General features: G+C 39.7%; 1 protein-coding gene across 3 annotated transcripts in view; it reads right to left on the reverse strand.

The window, feature by feature from the left end:
* Positions 1-2,210: 2,210 nt before the first annotated feature.
* Positions 2,211-15,300, reverse strand: part of slc4a3 (solute carrier family 4 member 3) — a 66,210-nt gene continuing 53,120 nt past the window's right edge. For all 3 annotated transcript variants that reach the window (XM_037790825.1, XM_037790823.1, XM_037790826.1), the window contains 11 exons: positions 14,385-14,604; positions 12,604-12,819; positions 12,357-12,505; positions 11,345-11,539; positions 10,925-11,116; positions 9,719-9,808; positions 9,462-9,628; positions 9,107-9,360; positions 7,744-7,913; positions 5,094-5,267; positions 2,211-3,213 (listed from right to left, as the gene is read on the reverse strand). In XM_037790825.1, the coding sequence (XP_037646753.1) occupies positions 3,136-3,213; positions 5,094-5,267; positions 7,744-7,913; positions 9,107-9,360; positions 9,462-9,628; positions 9,719-9,808; positions 10,925-11,116; positions 11,345-11,539; positions 12,357-12,505; positions 12,604-12,819; positions 14,385-14,604 (1,905 nt within the window). In that variant the 3' untranslated portion in view covers positions 2,211-3,135. The remainder of the gene's footprint in view (positions 3,214-5,093; positions 5,268-7,743; positions 7,914-9,106; positions 9,361-9,461; positions 9,629-9,718; positions 9,809-10,924; positions 11,117-11,344; positions 11,540-12,356; positions 12,506-12,603; positions 12,820-14,384; positions 14,605-15,300) is intronic.

Raw genomic sequence — 15,300 nt, forward strand, 5'->3', positions numbered from 1 at the left:
TGTACACACAGGAGACAACAAACTAGAGGCTGGGAAGTGATATTTACAGATCGAAGGTCAGTTTCCCCTGAGACAGAATTCTTGCATGGCTCATAATGTAGGACATGTGAAATGAGATGTACTAATTCTTGTGATTAGCATACAAAAAAAACTATACTACACTGCTGACCCTGAAAATTTGTTTTTAAAATGTACTTTCATAATCTGTGCTTCACTTTTTAGTTTTTTTTAGTTGATTGTATGCCTGCAGTAGTAATCATTATTATAAGGTGAATACAAGAAAACATCATCTTTTTTTCGGTTTTGTCATTTTTAATAGTTATTTACAGAAACCTCTTCAGCTGCCACAGTCTCTTTACTGATTCCACCTTAAATGTCTTTATCCATCGCAGCAGATACAAGCAGAAAAATGAAAGGTGCAAGGATAGGAGGTAGAATGATTCTGCATACTATTAACTCTGAAAATGTCATGTTTATAAACTAAGGGCCCTATTTTAATTATCTATAGTGCATGGTCTAAAGTGCATGGCACAAGTGCATTTAGGGCTTGTCCAACTCCTCTTTTGCTAGTTAAGCGGCGCATAATCTGGACGCAAAGTAAGGCGCAAGGGGGCAAAGGGGTTCTATTTAGTCTCTTAATTAATCATAGGTGTGTTTTGAACATAACAGGAATCAAAGCAATCAAAGTGTCATCTCCCATTCCCTTTAAAAGCCAGGGACGCCTGCACATTTGCAAATTGCTATTTAAAAGGCGGATTCGGCAAATTGGAGAAACGAGACGTTTTCTGCTGAGGAAATGGATGTGCTGATGTATGTGGTGATTGGCCGGTGGACCCTCTGCCTCTGCCGTCTCCCAATCCTCTGACCCATCAACAACTCCATTTGACTGCATATGAGCAAATGCACCAATAACCTATTTAATCGATGCAGGCGGCAAAGGGGAGCAAAATTCATTATATGATAATAAGCACTAGGCTAAATATGATAAACATGTATTATTATGTTATATTCTGAATCATCACCTGCTGCCTGAATTTAGTTTTTTCCTTACCATGAATAAAAACGTTGTTTTTTAGAGAGCTGCTGCGTCCCCGTATGTGTGACACAAGCGTGTTGTGAACCCCCCTTTTAGACGAATCTTACTATCTGAAAGATGCGCCCTTTAAATAGCAGGAAAATACTGCACCAGACTTTAGACCAGGGTTGGTCAAATGCACAATCGCTTTGGGCTGCCTCAAGATAGCAATGCACCAACAAAGCGCCTGACCGCCTCTCATTTTAAGACCAACACGCCCATGGGCGCACAGATGGGGGCAAGCAAAGAGGGCGCTGGGCGTGAGAATGACAACTGCGTCGGTCTGAAACTAGCAATAATAGTTGCGCTGCGCTGTGCGCCACTTTGCGCCGGGTGTAAGATAGGGCCCTTAATATTGAACTTGGGAATTGACAGTGTGCAGAAACCATCTATTATAAATTGGTCAATCCTTCGCACCTTTCAGAAAATGTGACCTCTACTACAACATTCATAGAGAGCTCCCCAATGAAGTATTTTGAGTGGAAATTTGATCAGAGTGGAGTCTAACTCACTGTCCTTTTCGTAAAACCACTTAAATTTCTTCCTCCTCTCCCTAAATAAAAGCATCACACAAATGTGTGCACAGCTTGCTACTGAATAATTAAGTGTCTTATGACATTTTGTGTCATTTCTATGTACAGTAGCTCTAACAACTGGTGTTTCTGTGAGGCAGACGTAAGGTTTCTGATTACAGGTGTCACGACTGAAGGGTTGTTAAAATTCTATAGTGGGCTCGCAATATAGGAGGTGAAAACTGAATCTCTGGGGTATTTCAAAACAACTCTGAACACAGATGGTACATTGTGATTCCAAGCTCACAGTCTTACTGTACAATGCATCATTCATACATCCTGCCAACACTCCGCTGTTCCCCAGCGTTTTTCAGGACTTGTGTGTTTGCTTAGCTCCTATGCTTTTTCCAAGAGTTATTATATTATTCATGACATCTCTGAAAAATGCGCGGGTGGATATAGGCTGAATGTGTCAACCTACACAATGTTCAAAATGTTATACTAACTCTTGTAGCAGTTTGAGCTGTTTTGGAGTTTAAACATCACTGAGAATCTGGCATGGCATTAAGTCCAAAGGTCCACAAAATAAATAGATACAACACAGTAGAAAAATAAGGTTGAGAGCATGTTAGCTATTTACTCATACATCCTAAGGTCACACAATGGGGTCAGTGGACTGGCATGTTGAGCATTAAACATCTAACAAAGTACAGTAACACCCCCTTGAAGCGGCTTGCACAGTCTCTGTAGAGATTTTGGCTTCAAGGGGAGACTACATTTAGAGAGGAGGCTTTGTGCCAGGGAGCTCGGTTGGCAGTGACGAAAGTGAACTTTTGCCCAGTCAAAGTGCTCATTACTAAAAGGCTGTACAGAAAGGAAAAGGACTACTTAACTCCTTGTTTGCACATCATTGCAACCTATAGGCGGTGGCAGTAGTAGAAAGGAAAAAGCAGCTAAACTACACAGGCAGTGTAATTCAGGGCTGTGGGATTTAGAGTCAATTCACCACAACAAGTATGAATTTTTATGAAAATCTGCTTCCTGAATGAAATGAAATGAAAGTAAATTGACCCTATATCCCGCTTTCAGGACACAAATAAGTCTAAATGATCCAGCCCGCTGTAGTCCTATAGAGGTCACCATCAACATTGCACTCATGCCCAGAACCTGCAGAGTAATTAAAGGGAAAGATAGGATAAAAAATTGGATAAAGTGTTCATGTAAGTTAAGTTTTTTTTGCTAGATTTGCACTGTCCACTTTAGGTAGGATGCTCAGAGCTATTTTCTGGCCTCAGGGAGTTTAACACTACACCACCACCACCACCACCACCACAGAGATCTAACATTAGGTGTGCTGGACTGGAATAAACAAAGGTAAGTAGTGATCGTCCACCTATAGCTTTTGGATATTTTACAAACACCATTACGGTAGCTCCTCATGCTTTGTCACCGCTACTCAGAAGCACTGAGGTTTCCGAAGAGGCTCGCTCTGATTGGTCAGAGCTGGAGGGGCGGAGGAATTCCTAGTGGCTGGGTCCAATTTTAAATTTATACAAGCATGTGGATCTCGTTGTACTCATCTCGTCCATCTTCATCAAAGTTGGGAGAGTCCTCGTCGCAATCCAGCTGTGGAAAGACAAATTATCTTAAGTCAGTTTCATTCAAGGCTTCTTGCTCATAGGCCCAAATGAGGCAACTCAGGATGATTGATGCAAGTCAATGGGTTTTTTGAATGGGTTTTCAGTTAGATGCCTGAAATAAGGTCTGTGGTTAACAATTGACGTTTTGTTCTACGACATAAAATACGTCAATAAATATCCCACTCGTAAATTTTGACGCCTTTATGTGTCTTCAAAGAGGCTGTTGCTAACAAGTAGCTAAATGAGACTACTAAACGTCATCCCGCCGACTCGTCCGCCTTTACAGCCTCGTTATGTATACTCGCGCTCATGCAACTGTGGTGTAGTTCGTTTATAGCCTAACGTTAGCTTTTTACTTCTGGCGGTTGCATTTACACTTCAAAAGTCATAAAAGTTGTTTGCCATAGAGCTTATTTTTTGCAATAATCCAAAACCCAATTGTCTTTTTCATGAGGGAACCCAGGGCGATGCTAACTTCCTGTTTGGCCTACAAAAATACGTCATCCCTGGAGCACTCTATTATGAAAGAAATAGTTCGACATTTTGGGAAAACCGCTTATTCGCTTTCTTGCAGAGAGTTGGTTGAATAGGCATAATAACATAATGTTGATTCATATTTGATCAACACTGCTTAGTTTGACCGTTTGGTTCTCATAGACAGCAGCTGGACAGCAGACCTCAGATCAGCTCTTACTGGTTGTTTTCCTCCGGTATGTGAAATCTTGCAGATGCCGTTAGGAGCACCAGAGGACACAGAGGCACATGATTTTTTTCAGGTTACCTGTTTCATGTACTGTCAGGATATAGCAATCATTTTATGAAAATAACTTTTTTTAATCATATTTGCTCCAATCTCGCCTACTTCAGCTTTAAGATCTTTAATGAATACGTTTTATTATATTAGTTTAATCCTTACAAAAACCAAAGCGTAGAAACAATTCACCGTTATACGGGGGGCTATGTGCCGGACTTTTTCCAATCTTTGCGCTAAGCTTCCGTAGCTTCATGTTTAGCATACAGACGTGAGTAGTATCGATCTTCTCATCTAACTCTCGTCAAGAAAGCCCAACTACTTCCTAAAATGTCAGCCTATCCCTTTAATAGAGCAAGCTACAGGTCTTTGTTTTCAAAAAAGTGTGAAGTGTGAACACGAAGTGGACCAGAACTAAAAGGCAACAATGTATCTTTGGTCTGGATTAGATGAAACAAGGTGGGAAAGATTCAGAAATATCTGGTTCAAAATGTGTTTGGTAGAGAGGAACAAAGCGAAGAATAAAAAAAGAAATACATATACTGTGTATAATCTGGTTCATATAAGGGTGAGGGATCTGACATCATGGAGGTCTAATTTTGTTAATTTCCAAGTTTTAACTTCATTTCAAGGTCCTCTGTAGTTTGATTCTACAGTGCCTTGGGTTCATAAGACCTTTGGATGAACACAACACGAACGGTGGTCATGTTAAGAACAAAGCTGTTTATACTAGCTCCTGAAAAAGTTGACATTTTGGAAATGGAAGGTTTTAATCTGACAGTGATGACATGTATGGGTTTAGGGGATCTAACCAAGAAAACATGGAGCCCCGCTTCAGGATGGACCGTGATTCTTTTTGTGGTTAGAAAAAGAAATATTTGCATATCATCTGAAAATATTTGCATAAGAAAGCAGTCGCGGAGCAGAAAAATCATTCATAGTTCATCTGTAGTGATTTCTATAAGAGATGTTGCTGTTAGACAGATGTAAAAACATGCCAACATCCATCTAGTATTAAATTTGCTGTAAAATAAGTATCCAGAGGCTGTATGGGATCAGATTATTTTGGCACAGATTCAAACACATTCCTGGAGCGTCTCCGCTACCCAACCTACCGCCTGGAGCTCACGTTCCTCGAAAATCCTGGAGAGGATGAGGCGGCGCAGTGGCACCGTCATGATGAGGACGAAGGGGAACGCCAGGGAGGCCACGGTAGACTTCACTACCCACAGAGCCACGATGCACGCCAGCTGGATGATGGTGAACATGTTCATACGCCATGTCTTCACCTGAAGCAACACACGTGATGGTTAATGTGTAGAAAACCAATAGACCACAGTAGAGACATACACACACACAGAGGACATATAAAGACACATTAAACACAGTGAATCCAAAACTGTTCCCCAGCATACAGAAAACTCTATGTTTTTGGCTCCATCTACTGGAAAATCCTACTCTGCTTCTACAATGTATTATAAGCCAGCATGTTGGTTGTGCTAGTCTAGTTGTGTCTATGTAATCCTCCCATTTTCCTGCTTTGTTTAATTGAATAGTTGGTTTAGTTTAATGTTTGTTTTTGCTATTTTTTGTGTTGAAGTCCTTGGTTTCATTTATATTCAATGAAAGTTATTACAGTATCATATTTTCATTTATTATGTTAGCCTTGGCCTCCCTGAAGTGGAAGCATTGTATGTTGTTTGCATGATAGGTATATATTCATCATCCCCCCACCCCCCTCACCTCAGCTTAAAGGATAGGTTCACATTTTTTTCCAAATCTTTCTTAAAGGAACAGTGTGTAGGATCTGGCCGGTATCTAGCAGTGAGGTTGCAGATTACATCTTCTCTTGTGTGCCAAGCGTGTAGGATTGCTACGGTGGCTGACGCGACAGAGTTTGGTTTGTCCGTTCTTGGCTACTGTAGGTGCAACATGGCGGATTCCATGGAGAGGGTACCTGCTCCCTATGTAGATATAAATGGCTCATTCTAAGGTAACAAAAACACAATTCTTATTTTCAGATGATTACACACTAAAAGAAAACAACTTATTAATATTATATTCCATTTCTGCCAATAGATTCCCTAAATGTTACTTATTGTTCCTTTAAAACAACAGTAGGTGCCCTTATGAACAATTAAACAGGTTTTGTTTTGGTTTGCTGTGACCATTTCTCCTGTTCATACTGGCATTTAAAAGATCCTTTCAATCATTTCATAATGCCCTTCTAATGTATGGGATGGGGGTCCACTTTGAGGACATTTTGTGTCTCTTTGAAGTTGTTTTTTGTCACTTTGTAGTTTTTTGGTCTTTCCTAGTTATTTTTTGCCTTTGGTTGTTTTGCCCCTTTTTATAGTCATTTTACGTTTCTTTGTAGTCATTTTGTGTCTCTTTTTGGTTGATTTGTGACTCTTTGTAGTCATTTTGTCTCTTCGTAGTTGCTTAGCAACTACCTTGTGTCTCTTTGTAGTTGCTTAGTGCCTCTTTGTAGTCATTTAGTGTCTGTTTCAAGTTGCTTTGTGCCTCGTTAAAGTTGCTTTGTGTCTTTTTGTAGTCATGTTGTCTCATGGTAGTTGCTTTTTGTCTCTTTGTAGAAATGTTGTGTCTCTTTGTGGTTGATTTGTGTCTTTTTGTAGTAATTATGTGCCTCTTTGTAGTTGCTTTGTGTCTCTTTGTAGTAATGTTATCTCTTTGTATTTGCTTAGCATCTCTTTGTAGTCATTTTGTGTCCCTTTGTAGTCATTTTGTGTCCCTTTGTAGTAATTTTGTGTATCTTTGTGGTTGATTTTTGTCTCTTTGTATTCAGTGTGTCTCTTTGTAGTTGCTTAGTGTCTCTTTGTAGTCATTGTGTGTCTCTTTGTAGCTGCTTTGTGTCTTTTTGTAGTCATGTTGTGTCTCTTTGTGTTTTTTTCCCCCCTTTTCATAGTTGTTCTGTGTGTCTTTACAGCTGGTTTGCATCTCTTTGTAGTTCAGGTTTCTGTTAAGAATTTTTGTGTCTCGTTGCTTTTTTGTGTCTCTTTTGGTCAATTTGAGTCTTTTTTTCCTGGTTCTCTCTGAGTGACATTTTGCAAGTGAAGGCCAGGGGCCCAAAGTGCCCCGGTAGGCCCGTTTAGAAAGCCATCCATGTGTATATGAGCGCCTTATCCAGGTTTTTAATCATTCTCTGCTATGTGTGCAGGTGCGTCCTGAGATAGAGTTGCATAGCAGTCAGTCAGTTCAAATATGACGATAAACAATACAATGAGGATCTACATACTGAAATTAAAGTTAACATCTCACACTAGTAATGCAAAGGACACATTAATTGTATTATTCCATTACCGATGATCAGTTGGAGAAGCTAAATCCAACAGTGTGATGAATGCAGCCAGAAAACAAATGTGTTTATCCTCAACTGTTGAGGTAACTCTCTGTTTGGGGTCAAAACTCCAGCAACATTTTCCTTTCTCTATGCATCTTGGAAGTAGATGAAATCCCTACTTTGCTTGTAACTTTCTGTTGGTTAAAGAAATGACAGATTTGTTGGATGTGGAGGAGTCCAAGACTGGCATAGTTGTAAAAAAAAAAAAAAAAACTGGATGCTGTTCATGTATACAGGGATCTGAATAACCAGGTCTCTCTATCAATCCAAGCTAAAAACAAATACTGCAGAAAAAAGGCTGCCTCGACTCGGCTGCAGTTACCACTCTGCTGGGTTTGGCTTCTCCATCTCACCACTAATAATAGAAGACGAGGGCACGTCAACATTCGCATTGCGTGTGTTACCTTGGTGACGTAGATGTGGTCGGGGTGATGCTTGGCGGGCGTGACCATCAGTGTGATGCGTTCATACAGTTGGATGCCTGTGAGAGAGGTGACCCCCATGTACAGGAAGATGCCAAAGAGCACAGCCAGAGGGATGAGGCGGAGCACATCTGTCATCACTATGGACATACCTGATGGGTAAAAAAGGGGTTAAAGGTGAGGTTTAAAAATTATGTTATTGTTTTTGAGACACACATGAACAAGAATCTGCAAACAGCGGAGAGAATTATTCATTCAACGAGGGAACAGCCCTCATGACAAACATACTGTCAATGTTTATTTGAAACATATTCACTGTTCAAGTTGCTTTGGTTGAAACGCTCTTTGGGCTAATCCAAAAAGTCTTATTCCTAAACCCAACAGCATTTCAATCAAACAAAGACTCAACAGTCACGATGAGTCATTACGGTTGTATACTCAAACTGGATCAAACTAATACTTGAGACTACTTTGGGAACCCTACCTTAATTGAAACAAGATATTCTGCTGGCAAAAATAGTACCCGTCGTCAGTGGATGAAAACAGTGTTGCAATGTCAGACATGGCGTTTTGAGCTTAACAATTTTCATTTGGAAAAAATAATGTTTCGGTTCATTTTGAGGACAATTAGTAAACAGAATGTAAAATCGGATGATTCATACTTCACGAATGTCTAGACATGCAGGAGCTGCAGAAGTGCCACCCGTGTTTTCTTTCAAGACAAATAATTGCCTGGAAATTCCTGCACTGTATAATTCTGTACAAAAAAACACACAACCCCCACAGCCAGATAATAAAATAGATTATTACACGGCTTTGTTGAATAATCGATTCTGATCACGGCGTTCTGCTGTCTGTTATTTCTTTATAGCAGACCGTTGCTATGTATAGCAGACCGTTGCTATGTATAACAGACCGTTGCTATGGGCGCAGTTCTGATGTCGGACTCTGGCGATGTTAGTTTTTTGCACTATTTTGTAACAAAAATTCACGAAGGATGGAGACATGGAGACATATTAAATAAACACTTGCGTTGTTGCCATAAATCACCAAGTTGGTCCTCCGTTTCTGAGCTACATCTGACTACTACTTTATGCTTCACATTTTGCATGAGCTCATGCATTAGCAGCGACCGCCATGACGGCGGTGGTTGTCCTTCTGCTTCAGTCAGCTTGGTTCTCAATTGGTTATCGTTCTTTCCCACTTGACTGCTTAATCGTCTGTCCTTGATTCTTGTGTCGTGTGTACTCAGCATAAGCTATGATTGGACAATAGCTGTTACGGGGTGGAGTTTAGTGAATGATTAAGCAGCACCCCACACTCCCATCCTTCCCTTTCCTCTTACCAACAAGGACAGCCACAAGAAGTCCGGTCAGCCTCTGTTCTTTCACCTCCTGGATCATGGGCTTTTCGCCGGGTGCCGTGGCTTTGCTCATGACGGTGAGGGCGTTGACATGAGTGACGGAGCGCACAGTGGCCGCGGTGAGCCACGGCAGGCCGAAAAGAGGACAGATGGCACCCAGAATGACGATGAGCAGAAGATCCAGGTGGAACCCCGAGCCTTTAACCAGGCGACGCTCCTTCTTACTGACTATCAATCTGATAGATTGGAGGGAAAATTAGAGGTAAAACTAGTAAAAAAAAAAGCATACCACACTATTACAAAACATTACCACGGTAGATAATCATACTGTACGTACGAAGTGATCTGAGTTTCCATGAAAATGAGGATGAAGACAAGAATGGCCGGTACAATAGAAGCTCCCATCATCCAGGGGGGAAAGTGTTGCTTGTGACCAAAGGGACTGATGAACCAGCCTCTCTTGTCAGGGGAGGTGACTGAGAAGCCCGACGGCACATTGAGTTTCTGAAAGTAAATAAAAATAATTTAAAGTTCCGAGAAAAGGACCTGATTTGTTGGAACTGTAATAAAAATGCACTTCAACTGTAGAGTTACCTGTGTGTAAGTGTCAGTAATGGAGTAATCCAACAACACTGAAACTAAAATTGAGATGGGGATGCCAAAGTCACCGATGATTCTTCTGGCCTGGGGATATTGAGAAACCAAACACCAATCAAATCAAGTCAACATTCAGCACACTTCTTATTACATACAAATGTACAGGAATGAGTCCTTAACCCCGGAAATGAGTTAGCATTTTTGCACATCCTGTTCTCTTGTCTGGAAGTCAATGTTTTTTTTTAATGGGTTTTTAGTTAGATGCCTGAAATGAGGTCTGTGGTTAACACAAGCTGAAGAGATTTTAACGTTTTGTTTTATGATATATAATATATCAATAAATACCCCAATCGTGAAATTTTGAAGCCTTAATGTGTCTTAAAAAAAGCGGTTGCTAACAAGTGGCTAAAATGAGGCTACTAAACGTCATCACGCTGACTCGTCCGCCGTTACAGCCTCGTTGTCATGCGACCGTGGTGTAGTTTGTTTATAGCCTAACGTTAGCTTTTTGCTTCTGGCTATTGCATTCACGCTTCAAAAAATCCTAAACGTGGTGTTCATTTGTGGAGATTATCTTACGGAACAAAACGTGTAAGTATCATAAATGTTTGTTTGCCACAGAGCTTATTTTCTACAATAATCCAAAACCCATAATTACAGATATCTGCAACGTCATTTCACAGAGTGAAAACTCTAATTCAAGATATCTGTAATTACATTTTGACTAGGCAGAATGTAAGTTAAAGATATCTCCAAATGAGATATCTCTAATCAAAATTAATTTCAAGATATCTATAACTTAATAGTAGATATTTACAATTAAATTATGACTATCCATAGCTCGAGTTTGAGATATCTGCAACATAATTTTGACTAGTCAAAAATCCAATTCAAGATATCTGTAACGTCATTCTGACGAGTTAAAATTAAATTTAAGATATCTAAAAAGGACAATATAGATATCTTCAATTGAGGGAAATTAAAGACAGAATTGGAATTATAACTAGTCAGAATTAAACTGTAGTTATATATATATATAGTCATAATTTAGTTGCAGATATTAGATTCTTGACTAGGCAAAGTGACGTTGCAGATATCTCTAATGAATATCCTGTCTAGCTAATAGATGTTAAAACGGCTTGCAGTACATGACATCCATTGTTTGAATTGAATGTTTTTAAGAGACTCAGTAAAGCAGGGTACCTTGCCACCTAAAAACCGACTGTTTCGGAATTTCCTGAGGAAGAAAGCAACAAAGAAAGTGCCAATCATGAGGACCATAGACAGAAGAGCAGTGTTGGGCTGGCTGAGGAGGGTGTCATCAACTTGTTGATGCCCATAAGCTGGGCTGAAGTCACTGGGGTACATTGACATCAGAGGATGTTCCTTAAACACCTGGAAACAAGAAGAGAGTCTCAGTTTATCCTCTCTTGGTTGTTTGCAGTGGCTTTCTGCAGATATGACAAGGGAAGGATTCAACCTAATAACCTACCAACCTAAATAAGTATTGTGTTATTAGTCATAATAAATGAATCGTTATGGGGAAATATGCATAAAAGCGTGTCTTTTCCTGTCCAAATTCTTATCGAACTCGATGTGCAGTGCGATGTCTGGGGTTGTTACCTTGAAGAGCTTAGAGAAAGTCTCATAGATGAAGATAAGGGAGATGAGGAAAGCAAAAATCTCCTGGGTAAAAGGTGAGATGTAGCGAACCAGGAAGCTGCCCTCCGCTGCCACCATCACCAGGACAATGAAGATGAGCCAGAAACCGATCCACACGCGACCGGTCAGGTACTCCACGTCGTGGGTCTGACAGAACTGAGTGAAGAGACACAGACATGTTAGCTCCATGTTCAGGGAAAACAACGTGTGTGCGATGTGTGCTATAGCATAGATAGAAAACATTGGCTTCGTCCGAAAATCACATACTATGCACTACATACTAAACAGGTGTACTATCGTGCAACATACTTTTGTGTGAATAAACAGTGGTGTGTATCTTTTCGGATGCACTGAGCAGTAATTAACGTCGTCACTTCCTGAGAGCCTCCTTGCCGGTTGGAGACGTGTAACCATGGTAACCCGTGCCAACCTCATGTGACCAAAACTACGGTTTGTGAGAATCAAAGTCTGAATTAATTTAAAATATATATTATGTTAAGCTAAGTGAAATCTTACACTTACAGTTAAATTGAAGCATTATTGACGTTACAGAGCCGTCCGTCAACGTCTGTTATGAACATTGTCATCGCTACCACATTGCATTGTGGGATATTTATGCCGCCGCAGTGTCCAGTGTTCCATACTGTAATATTTCACTGGAAATAACATGCAATTTGCCTAATATTGGTTTCATACTAAGGTGTCAGACATACTACAAAATCTATATATATCACATACTGTTTTATAGCATGTTAGTATGGAATTTCGGACGCAACCGTTAGATGTGACACGTTCTAATGACTTGCTATTCCGGGATGGAACCATATGGCGGCCATCTTACATAGGTCATAGGTGGCAATTGTAAACAATACCCAGGATGGCAGACGATTATCCCATTAGCTATGACGTAATGTCGCATGTATTGTTTTATATCTATGTGTGGCAGTTACTGCATTTACTCTGTTTTTAGTACCTTGTAGTAGGCTTCTTCAAACACCAGTAAGGGTCCTGAGAAGCCGATGATGAGGAGGGGCTGACCACCAAGCAGCGAGAATATAACTCCAAGAGTTGCAGTTGACACAATGAGCTCAGTCACTCCCATCATGCCCTCTGTTTTTTCTCCTGTATGTGAAAAAACAGCCAGAAACACATCTTCAGAGCACAAGGTAGCAAAAATGACATAGAATCCAAATATCTTGTTTCTTGTAGTTTCAGTTTACCCAGCAGGCCTCCAAAGGTAATAGTGGGCGACAGTGCAGCAAAATAGATGAAGATGACGGCGGCGATGCACTGCATGTCCACGGCATCTTTTAAGTCGCTGACATAATGTGGGTAGCGGCGGCGGATGTCGTGGATCAGGCCTCCGAAAGGGATCCCTGAGCGCTTTAACGGGTCCACCTCCTGGTCTCCCTCCTCCTCCTCCTCTGGACTCACCTCTAGGGGGGTGATACAGGCTCCATTACATAAAGAAACCACTACTGATCATCATCATCACACATACACTGTCCTGCTACCCGAAATACTCACTAGAGCAACAAATGTGTATCAATCCGCGGCAGAAAATAGTCCCCAACAAATTTACTCCTGATTAAGTGATATTTCATAAAAACTAGTGCCCAGCAGTTTTAGGAAATTACTGAGCGTTTTTAGAAAATATATTTGTGACTTGTTTTTGTGATATTTACCTCTTTAGTTGGAAGGGTTGGGGCTGACACAGTTGGGAATTTGGAAAGTATTGAGAGATGGACTAATGAATTGTTGGATTATTTCTTTTCATAGGGTTTAAGAAAAATATAGAATAATGCCATCCTTGTGATTGGAAAATGCCTAACTTTGGCACCCCCGAGTGGTTGTATTGAAAAAGAAAAAGAAAAAGAGAATATGAATTTTGTATCTATAATATATCTCAAACACTTTAGTTATTCATGTTATTATTTATATTGATGCACCAAATGTATATGGTAAAAAATACTGATTGGACCTTTAAACAGGTGGACGGCAGCTTTAAAGCATTAATCATATTATTACGAGTTTTAAAAGTTATGTTATTCCTGATAATATACAACCACTGTAAATGTCTTACTTTTGAATGAAAAAGCTAATTATTAATTAACTCATCTCAAGACCCTTTAACTAGGGCTGTCAAAGTTAACATGATAATAATAACAAATTAATGCAAATTCATTTTAACGCCACCAATTTCTTTAACGCGTTAACGCAATCGTTCTTCTGGACGGTGTAGCGTGCTCAGTTTTGAAGCTAGAGTGAAGATACTGCCATCATATGAAATTAGGAATCCTAAGGAATCCATTGGTATAACCAACCGTGTCATACTAGCTCATCGTGAAGAAGGTTAAATAACGCTCCAAACTTGTGCTTAATTTAGGTGAGGAAAAACTGGCATGGCCATTGACCTCTGGCCTCAAGATATGTGAATAAAAATGAGTGAGGGTTTCTGGTTTCTTGTTTTGTGTTGTTAATTGATTTCCAATAATGAATATATACATACATTTGCATAAAGCAAGCATATTTGGCCACTCCCATGTTGATAAGAGTATTAAATATTGGACAAATCTCCCTTTAAGGTACATTTTGAACAGATTAATATGTGCGATTGACTTGTGATTTATCGCGATTAATTATGGGCAATCATGCGATTAAGCGGGATTAAATATTTTCATCCCTAATTTTAACTGATACATAATTTGGATATACAACCAATCTAACCAATAGATCACTAATTTGCAAAACTACTGAAAGGTACAACAGTTTTTCTCTGCTTTTTGTTCTGTTGTTTCGTAGCTGTAAAACGTAACACATCTATGTTCTTAACAATGCAAATGCAGGGAATGGTCTGCACACAATTTAAAAACAGTCTGACTTTCAGGGTCGATCTGTGCTTGCATTGCAGGCCTAACATCGGTTTGTAGAATCAGAGGTGCCTCCCGCGAAACCTAGTAACTGAGGATTTGGCTTGGAAAAGAGGCTCTTGACAGAGTACCTTTGTTGTTCAGCTCTATTCCAGCTATTGATTGATGCCTCTTGAATTCTCTTTCCTTCCTCTTGCGCAGCATCTGCTTCTGGAAGTCAGCCACTGTCTTCAGGAGGTCTTTGCCCTCCACATCTGAGGGTGGAATGACGATGCTGCAGTCCAAGAATTCATTGATACCATTCAGGAGGTCCTGTCTGTCGTCAGCAAAATAGGCCACCTCGTGGAAGTTCTGCAATGAAATACAATTGAATGTCATCACCAGACTGAATTTGATGCAACACAAAGACATCCAAAGGGCTCTTTCATAAATTATTTGGAGGGGGATAATTAGCAGCTTTTTTTGCATGTTTTTCCATTCCTTCTCTCGACTTACTGGCGCCATTTTCTGTCCTCTCTGCAAGAGCTTTGTGATTCAGTGAAAATTGGTAAATAAATAAAAGAAAATAATAAAAAATTAAACAATGATGAGCCTTAGATGTCCACCACATCACTGAATAACAGCACCTACAAACATATGCCCCGGAAGAGCATAATTACTTTTTAATGTCTTCTTATTTTAAAACCATATCCATTCTTAATCAAATTCCTAATGTTTAAGAGTGTATTAATTACATAATTTGTCTGTTTTTTTTGCTTTTTTTGTGCGACTCAATCCTTCAACACTAGTGCATCCCGTTAAAAAAGTAGCTCTGATGTCCTTAGATGACAAAAACATAGTATAAAATACTATATATTAATATTATTTTCCACTTTTACTGAGTTGAATCTTTTAACCAACTTCAGTCCTGATCATAACTACCAATTATTCATTCATTTTCAAAATGCAACCCTTTAAATGCCAGTTTGTTTACATATGGCCATAATACTTTTGTTTTTAATGAAAAAAAGAAAAAAAAAAAAGGGGTTTTTTCCCGTATACTCAGTG

Source organism: Sebastes umbrosus, chromosome 13, assembly GCF_015220745.1.
Source record: "Sebastes umbrosus isolate fSebUmb1 chromosome 13, fSebUmb1.pri, whole genome shotgun sequence".
In the NCBI taxonomy this organism is placed as follows: domain Eukaryota; kingdom Metazoa; phylum Chordata; class Actinopteri; order Perciformes; family Sebastidae; genus Sebastes; species Sebastes umbrosus.